A 16,294-nucleotide genomic window follows, 5' to 3' on the forward strand; every position below is an offset into this window, starting at 1 on the left:
CCACCCTCCGCAACTTCCCACCCCCTCCCCCTCCATGACCCATCTCGCCCTGCCCGTCCACGACCCCCCCTCCTCAACCCCCCCTCCCACCACGACTCCCCTCCCTTCTGTTAATTGTATATTGTTTAAGTATATACAGGTGGAGGGTGTAATTGGGGTCATAGGCGAATGAATCCCAGGCCCCTGGCTGGAAAAACATTTTTGCATATTAACAGACAAGTATTTGTAGACAAAGGACCATACCCTGTCCCACCCAATACACAAAGCCAGAAGTGGTTGTACCAGTCACGTGACTACCCTGCTGGTCAACTTGGTGAGTTTTAAATTGTAGAGACAGAGTTTGAACGCGCAGAAAGCTCTTTGCTCCTGGATTGAAATGACCTCTCCTGGCTGGCTTGCCACAACCTCTCCTGTCTGCTCCCATCTCTTTCTCACGGAACTCCAAAAAACCCACTGAAGGCACATGAACCCGAGGAGAGGAAAGTTTCCGACAGTGAACAAGGTTTAGGAAGAATGCTGGGCCCCAATGAAAAGCCAGAGCTACCTACAAAAGGACTCTACAGTGAGCTTGAAGAACTGTAACAACTACTCTTCAGATATTGCCTCAAACTTTTCCACTTTATTTTTCTTCTGCTCATTTCTGTCTCTATTTGCATGTATGTATCATGTATGTATGCTCGTGTGGGCGCGTCATGTATCCGTAGGTGTCAACCGAATTAAAGTTTAAGTCTAATAAAATTTCACCTTTCTTCCACGAGGTCATGCTGCAGCTGAACAAAACTCTGGTGCGGCCGCACCTGGAGTATTGCGTGCAGTTCTGGTCACCGCATTATAGGAAGGATGTGGAAGCTTTGGAAAGGGTGCAGAGGAGATTTACTAGGATGTTGCCTGGTATGGAGAGAAGGTCTTACGAGGATAGGCTGAGGGACTTGAGGTTGTTTTCGTTAGAGAGAAGGAGGAGGAGAAGTGACTTAATAGAGACATATAAGATAATCAGAGGGTTAGATAGGGTGGATAGTGAGAGTCTTTTTCCTCGGATGGTGATGGCAAACACGAGGGGACATAGCTTTAAGTTGAGGGGTGATAGATATAGGGCAGATGTCAGAGGTAGTTTCTTTACTCAGAGAGTAGTAGCGCGTGGAACGCCCTGCCTGCAACAGTAGTAGACTCGCCAACTTTAAGGGCATTTAAGTGGTCATTGGATAGACATATGGATGAAAATGGAATAGTTTAGGTCAGATGGTTTCACAGGTCGGCGCAACATCGAGGGCCGAAGGGCCTGTACTGCGCTGTAATGTTCTATGTTCTATAACAGTTAACAGGTGCTTCAGATGTGACTCGAAGTATCATTATGCAATGAACTGCTCGAAGCGGAGGGGCAGAGTCCTCGAAATAACATATGACGCAGAGGTGGAAGATACTGATGAATCTGAATGAATTGTACCAGTCATACGGAGCTTTAGTCCTGTGATGAATGTGTTAGTTGTGGATTCGTTCAACTGTGCTGTATTGGATAATGTTTGCACGTCAACAGTATGTGGAACTGATTGGTTACAATGTTACCTGGATTCACTTAATAGTGAGGATCGTCGCAAGGCTAAGGGTATAAGAGTACTACCAGCTTTTGGTTTGGTGGTGACAACACATTGAAGTCAGTGAAGAGAGTAGTAATTCCATGTTAAATAGCTGGGGTAAGCCACTTTATCAGTACTGATGTAGTCTCTAGTGAGATACTTTTACTGTTGAGTAAGCCTTCAATGAAAAAGGCACAAATGAAACTTGATATGGAGCATGATAAGGCAATTGTTTTTGTGAAGTCAGTGAATTTGCAGTTTACCCAGTCAGGGCAGAATCCTGTACCCTCAACAAAACCTGATGTTTCTAGTCAGAGTGTTGGGGAGTATTAATGGCATCAGTTGTTGAGAATCAGAGATATAAAAAGGAAAATGTCTGAAAGTTACACAGACAATTTGCTCACCCTTCTTGTGAGAAATTAAAAACACTGCTAAAGGATGCAGGTGTGATTGATGAAGAATATACGAGAATATTAGAATAAATTTGTGAAAAGTGTGAAATCTGTAAAAAATTATCGGAGGACACCATCACACCCAATTGTCAGCTTTCCATTGGCACGTGACTTTAACAAGGTAGTTGCCATATATTAAAGGTGTGGGACAAAGACAAGAATATTTTCATTCCACATTTTATAGACCTAGCAACTAGATTTAGTCTATCTACAATAATAAATAGCATGGACAAAAGGGTGATTACAGACAAAATTATGGAGAAATGGATAGGGATTGGACTTGGAGCACCAGCTAAGTTTCTGACTGAGAATGGGGGGAATTTGCCAATGAGGAGTTCAGAGACATGTGTGAAAACAAGAACATTATGGTTATGAATACTGCAGCTGAAAGTCCTTTCAGCAATGGGCTCTGTGAAAGGAATCACGCAGTGACTGCTGAAATGCTGCATAAAATCTTATCTGACAAGCCAAACTCAAGTTGACAACTACCCTGGCATGGCTGGTTCATGCAAAGAATTCGCTTCAGATGGTTGGAGGATATAGTTCCTATCAATTGGTCTATGGGCGGAATCCCAAATTGCCTTCTATACTGTGTGATAGTTCTCCTGCTCTAGTAGGTACTACAATTAGTTCCATTTTTCTGCACGTTTGAATGCTTTACATGTAGAGAGAGAGAGGCTTTCATCAAGGCTGAGGTCTCTGAGAAAATGCGGAGAGCTCTGAGGCATCGTATAAGGCCATCTGAGGCATCGTATAAGGCCATCTGAGGCGGAATTTAATTCAGGAGATTTGGTGTATTATAAAAGAGAAGGAGGTCATAGAGAATGGAAGGGCCCTGGTAAGGTAATCAGTCGTGATGATAAGACAGTAGTTATCATGCATGGAAATCAAACCGTTAAGGTTCATTCCTCGCAATTGATCGAGGTTGATTACAAAATCTCAGAATCTGAGCAGTTGATAAGAGGGAACCGATGCACTTTGTACCTCAAATACTCATGTGTTTTGAGATGAAGGTCCTGAGGAACAGAATGGGTAGATCAATGGCTGGATAGTAAAGTGAGGGATCATGACGCTCAAGATAGAGGTATCGCATCAAAAGGACAATAACCTGCTCAATGATACTCAGTTTGGGTTCAATCAGGACATTGACAAAAGAGCTGAACTCAAGAGGTGAGGTGAGAGTGACTGCCCTTGACATCAAGGCAGCATTTGACCGAGTATGGTATCAAGGAGTCCTAACAAAACTAGAGTTAATGGGAAACAGGGGGAAAACTCTCCGCTGGTTGGAGTCGTACCTAGTGCAAAGTAAGATGGTTGTGGGTGTTGGAGGTCAATCATCTGAGCTCCAGGACATCACTGTAGGAGTTTCTCAGGGTAGTGTCCTAGGCCCAACCATCTTCAGCTGCTTCATTAATGACCTTCCTTCAATCATAAGGTCAGAAGTGGGAATGTTCGCTGATGATTGCACAATGTTCAGTACCATTCCCGACTCCTCAGATACTGAAGCAGTCAGTGTAGAAATGCAGCAAGACCTGGACAATATCCAGGCTTGGGCTGATAAATGGCAAGTAACATTCGTACCACTCCCCCCCCACATGTGCCAGGCAATGACCATCTCCCCATGACATCCAATGGCATTATGATCGCTGAATCCCCCACTATCAACATCCTGGGGGGTCACCATTGACCAGAAACTGAATTGCTGTAGCCATATAAATACTGTGGCTACAAGAGCAGGTCAGAGGCTAGGAATCCTGCGGTGCGTAACTCACCTCCTGACTCCCCAAAGCCTGTCCACCATCTCCACTTGCCTGGATGGGTGCATCTCCAACAACACTCAAGAAGCTCGACACCATCCAGGACAAAGCAGCTTGCTTGACTGGCACCCCATCCGCAAACATTCACTCCCTCCACCACCGACACACAGTGGCAGCAGTGTGTACCATCTACAAGATGCACTGCAGCAACGCACCAAGGCTCCTTCAACAGCACCTTCCAAACCTGCGACCTCTACCACCTAGAAGGATAAGGGCAGCAAATGCATGGGAACACCACCACCTGCAAGTTCCCCTCCAAGCCACACACCATCCTGACGTGGAACTATATCACTGTTCCTTCACTGTCGCTGGGTCAAAATCCTGGAACTCCCTTCCTAACAGCACTATGGGTGTACCTACCCCAGATCAGGCAGCTCATCAGCACCTTCTCAAAGGCAATTAGGGATGGACAATAAATGCTGACCCAGCCAATGACGCCCACATCATATGAATGAATAAAAAACAAACAAAAAAAATTGCCCGGAGTTGGTACTCAGTGTAATAGATGGACGGATGCAACAATTGTGGGAAGTGCAGAAAAATCTACAGGCAAGTTTAAATATTGGTTAAATGTTCAAGATGATGGACAAGATGCAGGGTCCGTGGACTGGCAGAATGGGTGAAAGAGTGGAGAGTAAGAAAGCACAGTGCAAGTTCTAATAGTGGATCTGGAAGTGACTCTTGCATAAGGAAGCGGTCACGTACTGGAGAAAGAGCCTCTGATAATGTGCGAGGGAGATCTTCTAGCAGTAGTCCCGAAAGACATCGAAGTGCTAATAGAGGCCGTAGTTTGAGCAGATTCCACAATGAAATAAAGGCTAGAGAGCAAACTCGGAATAGAATTAGAAGCAGAAGTCTTCATGGCTGTGAAGTTTTAGTGGCTGCCAATAAACTTGAGGATAAACTGTTCAGAGAAGCAAAACATAAGGAATTCGAGAGTTGGAGAGAGTTTGGAGTTTATTCTGAGGTACCAGATAGGGGACAGCCAGCCTGGTCACATCAATGGATTTGTACTGAAAAAGTCCTTCCCGATGGAACTCATAAGGCTAAAGCGAGGCTTGTTGCGAGGGGTTTTGAAGAGTGACAGGGTGACACCGATGTTAGAGTGGAGTCTCCTACAGCTGGAGAAGTAATCTTGAAAACCATTTTAGCTCTTTTGGCCACATATTCATGGGAGCGTAAATCCATTGACATAAAAGCCATATTTCTGCAGGGTGATACTTTTCAGAGAGAAGTATATCTGAAACCACCCAAAGAGACAGCAGATGCAGAAGGAAAACAACGGAAACTGAACAAATGCATCTATGGCCTTAATGATGTTTCCAAGATGTGGTATTTCTCAGTGAGATCTGTTTTGTTGAAAATTGGTTGTGTTCAACTGAAAGCAGATCCTGCAATGTTTTATTGGTATCATAAAGGGAAACTTTCAGGCATCTTTATGATGCATGTTGATGATTTCTTATGGAGTGGTACTGCGGATTGTGAGAAATGTGTTATTCATAAGATTAGGGCAGAATTTAAGATTGGGAGTCAGGCTTGTGGGACCTTTAAATATATTGGTTTAGATATTAAGTAGACTAAGTCTGGAATGACTTTAAATCAACAATCTATTTAGAAAGTGTTACTCTCATCCTGGTTAATCATGTTTGGTCATCACAGAAAGATGATATATCTAAAGCAGAGACTGAGCAACAGCGAAGCTTGACTGGTCAATTAAACTGGTTGCACTCTCAGACTAGGCCTGATGCTAGTTTTGATGTGCCGGAGTTAAGCATGATGACGAAACATCCAAAAGTTGAGAATGTTTTAAGTGCAAATAAAACATTTAAAAAACTAAATCTGGAGAAATGTGTACTGAAGTTCCCATCCTCAGGTGACCCAAAGAACATGAAGCCAATAATTTTTAGTGATGCCTCACATGCTAATCTTGCTGATGGGATATTCGAGTGCAGCTGCTTTCATAATATTTTTGATGGGTGAAAATGGGAAATGGCTAAGCAAATAAAATGGGTCGTTAAAAGCACTTTTGCTGTGGAAACACTGGATCTTGGAGGCAGTGGATATGGTTTTCTATTTGTCAAATATTTGGGTAAAATTTTGAACAAGGGACATACTGAAGATAGGATACCCACTGAATGTTATGTGGATAATCATTCTTTGTGGGGCAATGTACACTCTGCAAAAAGTGAGTGAGAAAAGACTATGTATTGACCTTGCTGGATTGAAACAAATGCTGGAGAGAAAGGAAATCTCCAAACTTAAATGGGTAGAGGCAAGTCAGCAGCTATCCGATTGTTTCACAAAAAGAAATGCTAGTACAAAGAAATTGTTTGGGGTGCTAGAGGAGGGGCGTATTGTCACAGACTTGTAATTATTTTCGCCTCGGATTAAAACAGTGTGCCTTTAAGATTCTGTTAAAAACAGTGTACCTTTAAGACAGGGAGAGAAGTTTTGGATTTGAGGCACAGTGTGCCACAGCTGCATTTTGTTACCTAGGCCACAGCAGGAGAGAGAGGTCACATGGTACAATGTTTCAATTTAACTGTGTGTAAAACTGGAAAAAACCAGCTGAAACCAGTTTTGAGAGACTCTTCAGCGAGGCATACTACTGAAGAAAAGAGCTGTCTATTCGGTCTCAGCAGAAATTCTACAAGGAGCAACAGACCAAGTTAATTGCCTAAGGTGAAAATAAATCCTTTTGTTTTAAGAGACCATTTGTATTGCTGAAGGTTTGCAAAACTTCTTTTCTTTACTTGCAAGCCACGAAGTATATGCTTCAAGAATGAATCTCTCTTGACTGATCATGTTTGCTGGAATTCGAAGTAAAGTTTTGACTGAGAGACTGTCAGGTTTAAAATTCAAGTTGATCTATTGCTGTGCTCATCGTTGAAAGAATGGTTTGATGCCTGCTGCAGCCGAAGTATTTTGAATGCCTATCTATTGAAGGACTATTTCATCAAATTCGTGAGGAGACTTCGAGTAGCATTTGATTATTTTTCACATCAGAATACCTCACCCATCAGGAATGTAGCCCACAAAGACTCACTTTTTTATCTGTTGGATGAATTTATATAAGTTATGGTCTAATAAAACTCACATGAGATGCTATGTTTTAAATTAGAATGATTTCAAATGATGTTGCAGTTATGCTCGGTAATAGTTATACTTCATTATCTCAATGTATTAGATTAGAACTGAGTTGTGGACTTTGTGTTTAGAATCATGTTGTTAAAAATGAAATGTATGTTGGTATACAGTAGTGGAGAGAAGGTGGAAGATAGTGCTTTTTTTTTTCAAAACCATACCAGAAGTAGCGTTGTTATGAGACCGGATGCCCATTCTGCATGTCAAATTAAGACAGATTCAGTTACATTAACGGATAGACTTGGTAGGCCTCACGAAGGATGATAATGCAAATAAAGATATTCAAGACTTGAATTGACAGCAAACATTCCCCAATGTATGACAATAACTGGGCCATCAAGCTGTCTGCAGTGATAATATACAGAGGGTAGGGTCATATCTACTGTAATCTGATTACTATTACCTAATCAAGAAGAGACAATGTACAGAAGATGAGGTTAAACCTGACCAAAGGGTTAAGGCGGACTATAACCTAATATAGAAGGAAGGAACCCTTGGAGGGGGCCATAATGACAGGTGCTGGAACAACTCAGCACACACCAATTCAAGAAACCGACCTACAGTCAACAGAATACCTCACGAAAGAAGATGGTGCCAGATGCAGCTCGGAAGGCAAGGAATGAGGACACCCTATATCCTGCTGTATAACTACTGCCATAAATACTTATGGTTAAGTATTGTCATGCGAGGCCCCCACCTGCCAAGAATGAGGCACGTTAATTTTGTCATGAACATTGATTTTAAACTGTTACTTTTAGTGAAGAAAGGACGTTAAACGGATCAGCTGTGACTGGAAAAGACATTTGCATATTAACAGACAGTGCTTGAAAAGGACAAAGGGCCATTCCCTGACACATTCACCCCACAATGGACTTTTGATCAGCAGACAGTGAAGGTGGGGGAGCTTGCATTCCAGGTTGACTACTAAGATGGTCGAATACACAAACTGACATGGTCAAACCAGCTAGTCACATGACTAACCTGCTGGGCAACCTGGGTTTTTCTGAACTGTACAAATAATTTGAACTGAGAGTGTCTGCTTGCTCCTGGACTGAGAAGATCTCTCCTGTCCACTCCCATCTCTTTCTCACAAGCCTCTGAATCCACTGAAGACACATGAACCCCAAGAGAGAAAAGTCTCCTACAGCGAGCAAGGTTTCAGAAGAATACTGGGTCCCAACGAAAAGCAAGATCTACCGACAATCAAGGATTCTACAGTGAGCTCGAAGAACTGTAACAAAAACGCTTCAGATATTGCCTCAAACATTTCCACTTCATTTTTCTTCTGCTCTTTTCTGTCTCTATTTGCATGTGTGTATTGCATATGCATGCTAGCGTGGGCGCGTTGTGTATCCATAGGCATTAACTGAATTAGAGTTATGTTTAATTAATTTCAACGTTTCTTCTTTAAACCTAAGAAAGCCTGTTTGTGCTGGTTTCTTTGCCTTATAAGTGGGAAGTGGTGAACAAGGATTCACCGGGGGGGGGGGGGGGGGGGGGGCGGGTGGCTAGAAACACTGTGTGTTTAAAATTAAACCCTGTTACAGTAAGACCAGGTGAAGGCTGAAAGGGAACTCTAGCCCTCTTTCTCACCTGGTCGTAACAATTGCTTGTATACTATTGCTGTGCTTAATAAACTCTCTATCTTGATTAAGAAGCCAGAGTTTGTACCTTGTGGGCTAAAAGCTAGTGAATAACCCACATAAACACACAAAAATCTTATATTACTTATTTATTTATTCTTAAGTTAATTTTTAAAACATAATTTTTAAAAAGAAACCAGTTAACTACTGTTATTTTTGAATGCTGTCTGTGTATGGGGGAGTTAGATTAAAAGTTATAATGTCTTTAGACATAGGTTTACCTTAATAGTATTTAAGATGTAGTTTTTTAATAAATAGTTCATTTGTTTTGTCTAAAGATACCAGGTTTGGTCTGTTTTATTCTGCGGGTTACTGGCTGTTTTCCGGTTGGGTGGGAAAACTTTAATAATATGCTGTGACCTGTGGAGTGATGGGACTGAATTGACAGTGCAATGCTCCCACCTCAGTCATAACAGTATCACAATGTAATACTTTGTACCCAATATGGAATTTATTTTGAAATATTGTTAATCCAGAAAGAAGGGAATCTGTTAATTATCTATCAACTGTTTTTGATTATATGCAGGTGGAGGGTGTTAATTGGGTCTTACTTGAGCACTTATAAGCAGACACTTACTGATACTGGTGGAGGGTTTTGAGTGAGGAGCTACATGTTTCTAATCCTTTTACTCTGTACAATAAATGTGAAATCAAGTAAAGATAAGCTCCAGCATTATCCTTCCATAGCAAGCTTACTGGAACATAGGAACACAGGAGCAGAGCAGGCCATTCTGCCATCAAATCTGCTCCGCCATTCAATATGATCATGGTTGATCATCCACTTCAACGCCTTTTTCCCCACACTATCCTCACATTCCCTTCTGTCATTTGTATTTAGAAATCTGTCAATCTCTGCTTTAAACATACTCAATGACTGAGCGTCTACAGCCTTCTGGGTAAGAGAATTCCAAAGATTCGCAACCCTCTGAGTAAAGAAATTTCTCCTCATCTCTGTCCTAAGTGGCTTCCCCCTTATTTTGAAATTGTATTCCCTGGTTCTAGACTCCCCAACCAGGGGAAACATCTTACCTGCATCTACCCTGTCTATCCCTTTCAGTATTTTGTAGGTTTCAATGAGATCACCTCTCATTCTTCGAAACTTTAGAGAATACAGGCCCAGTTTCCCCAATCTCTCTTCATAGGACAGTCCTGCCATCATGGGAACACGTCTGGTGAACCTTCGTTGCACTCCCTCTATGGCAATAATATGGTTCCTAAGGTAAGAGAACCAAAACTGCACACAGTACTCCAGGTGCACTTTAACCAAGGTTCTATACAATTAAAGCAAGACTTCACTACTCCTGTACTCAAATCATCTTGCGATAAAGGCTAACATACCATTAGCTGCCTTAAGTGCTTGCTGCACTTGCGTGTTAGCTTTCAGTCTTTCAGTGACTTACTGACAAGGATTCCCAGGTCCCTTTGTAAATCTACAATTAGTCTTTCCAAATCCCCTTGTAGCCGCTTTGCATCTTCCTCATAACACACATTCCAAACTAACTTTGTGTCATCTGTGAATCTGGAAATACTACATTTGGTCCCCACATCCAAATCATTGATATATATTGTTAACAGCTGGGGCCCAAGCACTGATCCTGCGGCACCCCACTAGTCACAGCCTGCCAACGCGAGAATGACCAGGTTATTCCTACTCTCTGCTTTCTGCCTGTGAACTAATCCTTAATCCATGCCACTATATTACCTCCTATCCCATGTGCTTTTATTTTGCTAACCAACCTCCTGTGGGGGACTTTATCAAAGGCCTTTTGAAAATCCAAGTATACCACATCCACTAACTCCCCTTTATCAATTCTATTAGTAACATCCTCGAAAAACTCCCAACAGGTTCATCAAACATGATTTCCCATTCATAAATCCATGTTGACTATGCCCAATCCGATTATTATCCAAGGGTCCATTTATTACATCCTTTAGAATAGATTCTATCTTTTTCCTAACGACTGATGTATGGCTTCTTTGGCATCCTTATCTCGAGAGACAATGGGTAAGCGCCTGGAGGTGGTCAGTGGTTTGTGAAACAGCGCCTGGAGTGGCTACAAAGGCCAATTCTAGAGTGACAGACTCTTCCACAGGTGCTTCGGATAAAGTTGGTTGTCGGGGCTGTTACACAGTTGGCTCTTCCCTTGCGCTTCTGTCTTTTTTCCTGCCAACTGCTAAGTCTCTTCGACTCGCCACACTTTAGCCCCGCCTTTATGGTTGCCCGCCAGCTCTGGCGATCACTGGCAACTGACTCCCACAACTTGTGATCAATGTCACAGGACTTCTGTCGCATTTGCAGACATCTTTAAAGCGGAGACATGGACGGCCGGTGAGTCTGATACCAGTGACACGCTCGCTATACAATGTGTCCTTGGGGATCCTGCCATCTTCCATGCGGCTCACATGGCCAAGCCAGCTCAAGGGCCGCTGGCTCAGTAGGGTGTATATGCTGGGGATGTTGGCCATCTCGAGGACTTCTGTGTTGGAGATATGGTCCTGCCCCCTGATGCCAAGGATTGTCCGGAGACAGCGAGGATGGAATGAATTGAGACGTCGCTCTTGGCTGACATACTTTGTCCAGGCCTCGCTGCCACAGAGCAAGGTACTGAGGACACAGGCTTGATACACTTGGACTTTTGTGTTCCGTATCAGTGCGCCATTTTCTCACACTCTCTTGGCCAGTCTGGACATAGCAGTGGAAGCCTTTCCCATGCGCTTCTTGATTTCTGCATCGAGAGACAGGTTACTGGTGATAGTTGTGCCTAGGTAGGTGAACTCTTGAACCACTTCCAGAGCGTGGTTGCCGATATTGATGGATGGAGCATTTCTGACGTCCTGTCCCATGATGTTCGTTTTCTTGAGGCTGATGGTTAGGCCAAATTCATTGCAGGCAGCTGCAATCCTGTCGATGAGTCTCTGCAGACACTCTTCAGTGTGAGATGTTAATGCAGCATCGTCAGCAAAGAGGAGTTCCCTGATGAGGACCTTCCGTACTTTGGTCTTTGCTCTTAGACGGGCAAGGTTGGACAACCTGCCACCTGATCTTGTGTGGAGGAAAATTCCTTCTTCTGAAGACTTGAACGCATATGAGAGCAGCAGGGAGAAGATGATCCCAAACAGTGTAGGTGCGAGAACACAGCCCTGTTTCACGCCACTCAGGATAGGAAAGGGGTCTGATGAGGCGCCGCTATGCTGAATTGTGCCTTTCATATTGTCATGGAATGAGGTGATGATACTTCGTAGCTTAGGTGGATATCCAATATTTTCTAGTAGTCTGAAGAGACCAGATCTGCTGACGAGGTCAAAGGTTTTGGTGAGATCAATGAAAGCAACGTAGAGGGGCATCTGTTGTTCACGGCATTTCTCCTGTAACTGGCGAAGGGAGAACAGCATGTCAATGGTGGATCTCTCTGATCGAAAGCCACACTGTGCCTCAGGGTAGACACGCTCAGCCAGCTTCTGGAGCCTGTTTAAAGCGACTCGAGCGAAGACTTTCCCCACTATGCTGAGCAGGGAGATTCCACGGTAGTTGTTGCAGTCACCACGGTCACCCTTGTTCTTAAATGGTGATGATATTGGCATCATGCTTGTCCTGTGGTACTGCTCCCTCGTCCCAGCACAGACAAAGCAGTTCGTAGAGTGCTGAAAGTATAGCAGGCTTGGCACTCTTGATTATTTCAGGGGTAATGCCGTCCTTCCCAGGGGCTTTTCCGCTGGCTACAGAATCAATGGCATCACTGAGTTCTAAGGCTAACAGGTCTGTAATTCCCTGTTTTCTCTCTCTCTCCCTTCTTAAATAGTGGGCTGACATTTGCAACCTCCCAATCTGCAGGAACCGCTCCAGAATCTATAGAATTTTGGAATATGATTACTACTGCATCCACTATCTCCACAGCTACCTCTTTCAACATGCTGGGGTATAGAATATCAGGTCCTGGGGACTTAACCTTCAGCCCCATTAATTTCTCCAATCCAACCTTCTTACTAATACCAATTTCCTTCAATTCCTCATTCCCCCTAATCCCTTGGATCTCTAATTCTGGGAGATTCCTTGTATCTTCCTCAGTGAAGACAGACACAAAGTAATCATTTAGCTTCTCTGCCATTTCTCTATTCCCCATTATAAATTCTCCTGACTCTGCCTGTAATGGACCCACATTCGTCTTAGCCAAACGTTTCCTTTTTACCTACCTACAGAAGTTTTTACAGTATGTTTTTATATTTTTTGCTTACATTCATATTCTATTCTCCCTTTCTTTGTCAGTTTCTTTGTCCTCCTTTTTTGTATTCTAAACTCCTCCCAATCCTCAGTTTTACTACTATTTCTGGCAACCTTATAGGCCTTTTCTTTTAATCTTATACAATCCTTAACTTCCTTTGTTATCCACAGTTGACTGCCTTTACTTTCGTGGTTTTTGTGCCTTGAAGGAATGTATAGTTGCTGTACACTATATAATATTTCTTTAAAGACGATCAATTGCCTATGCACTGTCATACCTTTTAATGTATTTTCCCAATCCACCTCAGACAATTTGTCCCTCATACCTTCATAATTTCCTTTGTTCAAATTTAACACCCTGGCTTCAGATTGAACTACTTCACTTTCAAACATAATGTAAAATTCTATCATATTATGGTCACTCATCCCTAAAGGTTGTTTTACAACAAGATTATTAATTATCCCTTTCTCATTACATAATATTAGATCTAAAATAGCCTGTTCTCCGGTCAGTTCCTCAACATACTGCTCTAGAAAACCATCCCTAAACACACTCCGAAACTCGTCCTCCACAGCCTTAGTGCTCATTAGGTTTACCCAGTCTATATGCAGATTGAAACCCATGATTACTGTATTACCCATGCTACATTCTTCTCTAATCTCCTGATTAATGCCATTCCCCACACTACCACTACGGTTTGGTGGCCTATAAACAACTCCTGTCAATGTTTGCTGCCCCTTGCTGTTTTTTAGCTCCACCCAAACAGATTCCACATTTTGTTCTTCCGATCTGAGATCCTCCCTTACTAATGTACTGATCCCATCCCTTATTATCAGCGCAACACCATCTCCTTTTCCTTTTTGCATGTCCTTCCTAAATGCTGAATATCCTTGAATATTCAGTTCCCAGTCTTGGCCACCCTGTAGCCACGTTTCCATTACAGCAATTAGATCATAGCCATTTACCTCTATTTGGGCCTTTAAGTCATCTACCTTGTTGTGAATCCTGCATGCAGTCAGGTAGAGTGCCCTTAACCTTGTCTTCTTGACATTCTGCATTCTAAGCCTAGTTGATGCTTGCCTGTGTTTCGCCTGCCTTCTAATATCACTTGCTACTTTTCTATCTCCTGTTACCAGCTTTACTTCCTTCTAATTTGAGCTACCCCTCAGGTTCCCATCCCCCTGACAAGCTAGTTTAAACCTTCCCCAACAGCACTAGCAAATCTCCCTGTGAGGATGTTAGTTCCGGTCCTGTTAAGGTATAGCCTGTCTTGTACAGGTGCCACCTGCCCCAGAACAGGTCCCAATGCCTCAGAAATCCCTCCGACACCAAATTTCCACCCACATGATCAATCAATCAATCTTCCTATTCCTATGCTCACTAACACGTGGCACTGGAAGTAATCCCCAGATTTCCTTTCCTTTATCAGCCAAGGTATAGAACTTTCCTTTATTAGCCAAGGTATAGAATACAAGAGCAGCGAGGTTATGCTGGAACTGTACAACTCATTGGTTAGGACACAACTAGAGTACTGTGTCACCTCATTACAGAAAGGATGGAGATGTAATTGCACGAAAGAGGGTACAGAGGAGACTTATGAGGATGTTGCCAGGACTGGAAAAATGCGGCTACGAGGAAAGATTGGATAGGCTGGGGTTGTTCTCTTTAGAACAGAGAAGGCTGAGGGGAGATTTGATTGAAATGTACAAAATTTTGAGGGGCCTGGTTGAAGCGGAGGTGAAGGGTCTATTCACCTTAGCAGAGAGGTCAGTGACGAGAGGCATAGATTTAAAGTGATTGGTAGAAAAATTAGAGGGGAGATGAGGAAAAACTTTTTCACCCAGAGGATGGGGACGGTCTGGAACTCACTGCCTGAAAGGATAGTTGAGGCAGAGACCCTCAACTCATTCAAAAAGAGTCTGGATATGCACCTCAAGTGCCGTAAGCTGCAGGGCGACGGACCAAATGCTGGAAGGTGGGATTAGAATATGTGGATCATTTTTCGGCTGGCACAGACACGATGGGCCATGGCCTCTTTCTGTGCCTTAAACTTTCTATGATTCTACTGCTTTGGAAGTCCTGCTTTTTAATTTCCTTCTTATCTACCTAAAATCTGCTTTCAGGACCTCATCCCTCTTCCTACCTATGTCACTGGTACCAATGTGGACCACGACCTCTGGCTGTTCAACCTCCCCCAGAAGGATGTCCTGCAGCTGCTCCGTGACATCCTTGACCCTGGCACCAGAGAGGCAACACACCATCCTGGAGTTACGTTTACTGCCGCAGAAACGCCTGTCTGATCCCCTGACTATCAAATCCCCTATCACTATTGCTCTTCCACTCTTCTTCCCCTCCTGTGCAGCTGAGCCACCCTTGGTGCCACGGACTTTGCTCTGGCTGCATTCCCCGAGGAAACATCGCTCACCAGTAACAAAAATGGAAAACCGATTAGCAAGCAAGATAGACTCAGGGAACTCCCACAGTGCCTGCCTGGTTCTCTTAGACTGTTTGGCGGTCACCCATTCCCTCTCTGCCTGCATGCTCCTAACTTGCGGTGTGACCACTTCCTAAACGTACTAGCCACATAGTCTTCTGCCTCGCGGATGCACAACAATGACTCCAGCAGCGGCTCGAGTTCCAAAACCCGGAGCTCAAGCTTCTGCAGCCGGTGACACTTTCTGCAGATGTGTTCATCTGGAGTTTAACACCCCAAACCCTCCACGGCCCCCTTCCCTTTGCCCGACATCCCTCCCCGACACTCCTCCATACTACCTCCCAACCCCCCTCACCAATACCCCTCTTCCACGTCCCCCCCCTCCTCCTCTACGCTTCCCGCCACAACCCCCTTCGCCTCCCCCCATGACTGTCCTCCTCTCCATGAACCCCCTCCCCTCCATGACACCCCCTTCCACCTCCCCGACCACCACATCCTCTCTCCCCTCCCCACTCCACTAACTATCCCTCCAGAACCCCCTTGCCATTCCCCACCCGCCCCTCCAGAACACCCCCGCCATTCCCCACCCGCCGCTCCAGAACACCCGCCCCTCCCTTTCCCTGTCCCCTCCCCAAGCCCCCCGCTTCCCTCCCTTCTATGGTTCCCGTTCGCTCCATGACTCCCCAATCCCTCCCCTCCACGGTCCAGACCCAGAGGCAAGGCCAGGCCGCGACCACGGTGACGCGCGGAATAAAACCCCACGCAGCCCGAAAAGCGACCAGGGAGTCGGAGCCTCACCTGATTGAGCTCTGTCTCGGCCGCGATCCTGAGGTTGGGGTCGATGGTGCCTTTGAGCGCCTGTATGATCCGATTGGGGTCCATTATCCTCACTCTCCCCTTCTCTCTCTGGCCCGTGAGGAAACCCAAGCGGCCGTGCGGGCGACAACGCCACTCGGCGACTGATTGTGTTTCTTTTTTCGCTTTGCCTCCCTCCGCACCCTTTGCGTCAC

The 16,294-nt window shown here is 44.3% G+C and overlaps 1 protein-coding gene across 4 annotated transcripts in view; it reads right to left on the bottom strand.

The window, feature by feature from the left end:
- The window catches only part of ipo8 (importin 8), a 236,565-nt gene extending 220,271 nt beyond the window's left edge, over window positions 1-16,294 (bottom strand). For 3 of the 4 annotated variants that reach the window (XM_068051011.1, XM_068051009.1, XM_068051008.1), the window contains exon 1: window positions 16,083-16,294. In XM_068051011.1, the coding sequence (XP_067907112.1) occupies window positions 16,083-16,166 (84 nt within the window). In that variant the 5' untranslated portion in view covers window positions 16,167-16,294. The remainder of the gene's footprint in view (window positions 1-16,082) is intronic. The other variant, XM_068051010.1, reaches the window with a different exon arrangement.

The sequence above is a fragment of the Heterodontus francisci genome, chromosome 18, assembly GCF_036365525.1.
Source record: "Heterodontus francisci isolate sHetFra1 chromosome 18, sHetFra1.hap1, whole genome shotgun sequence".
NCBI classification, from domain to species: Eukaryota; Metazoa; Chordata; class Chondrichthyes; order Heterodontiformes; family Heterodontidae; genus Heterodontus; species Heterodontus francisci.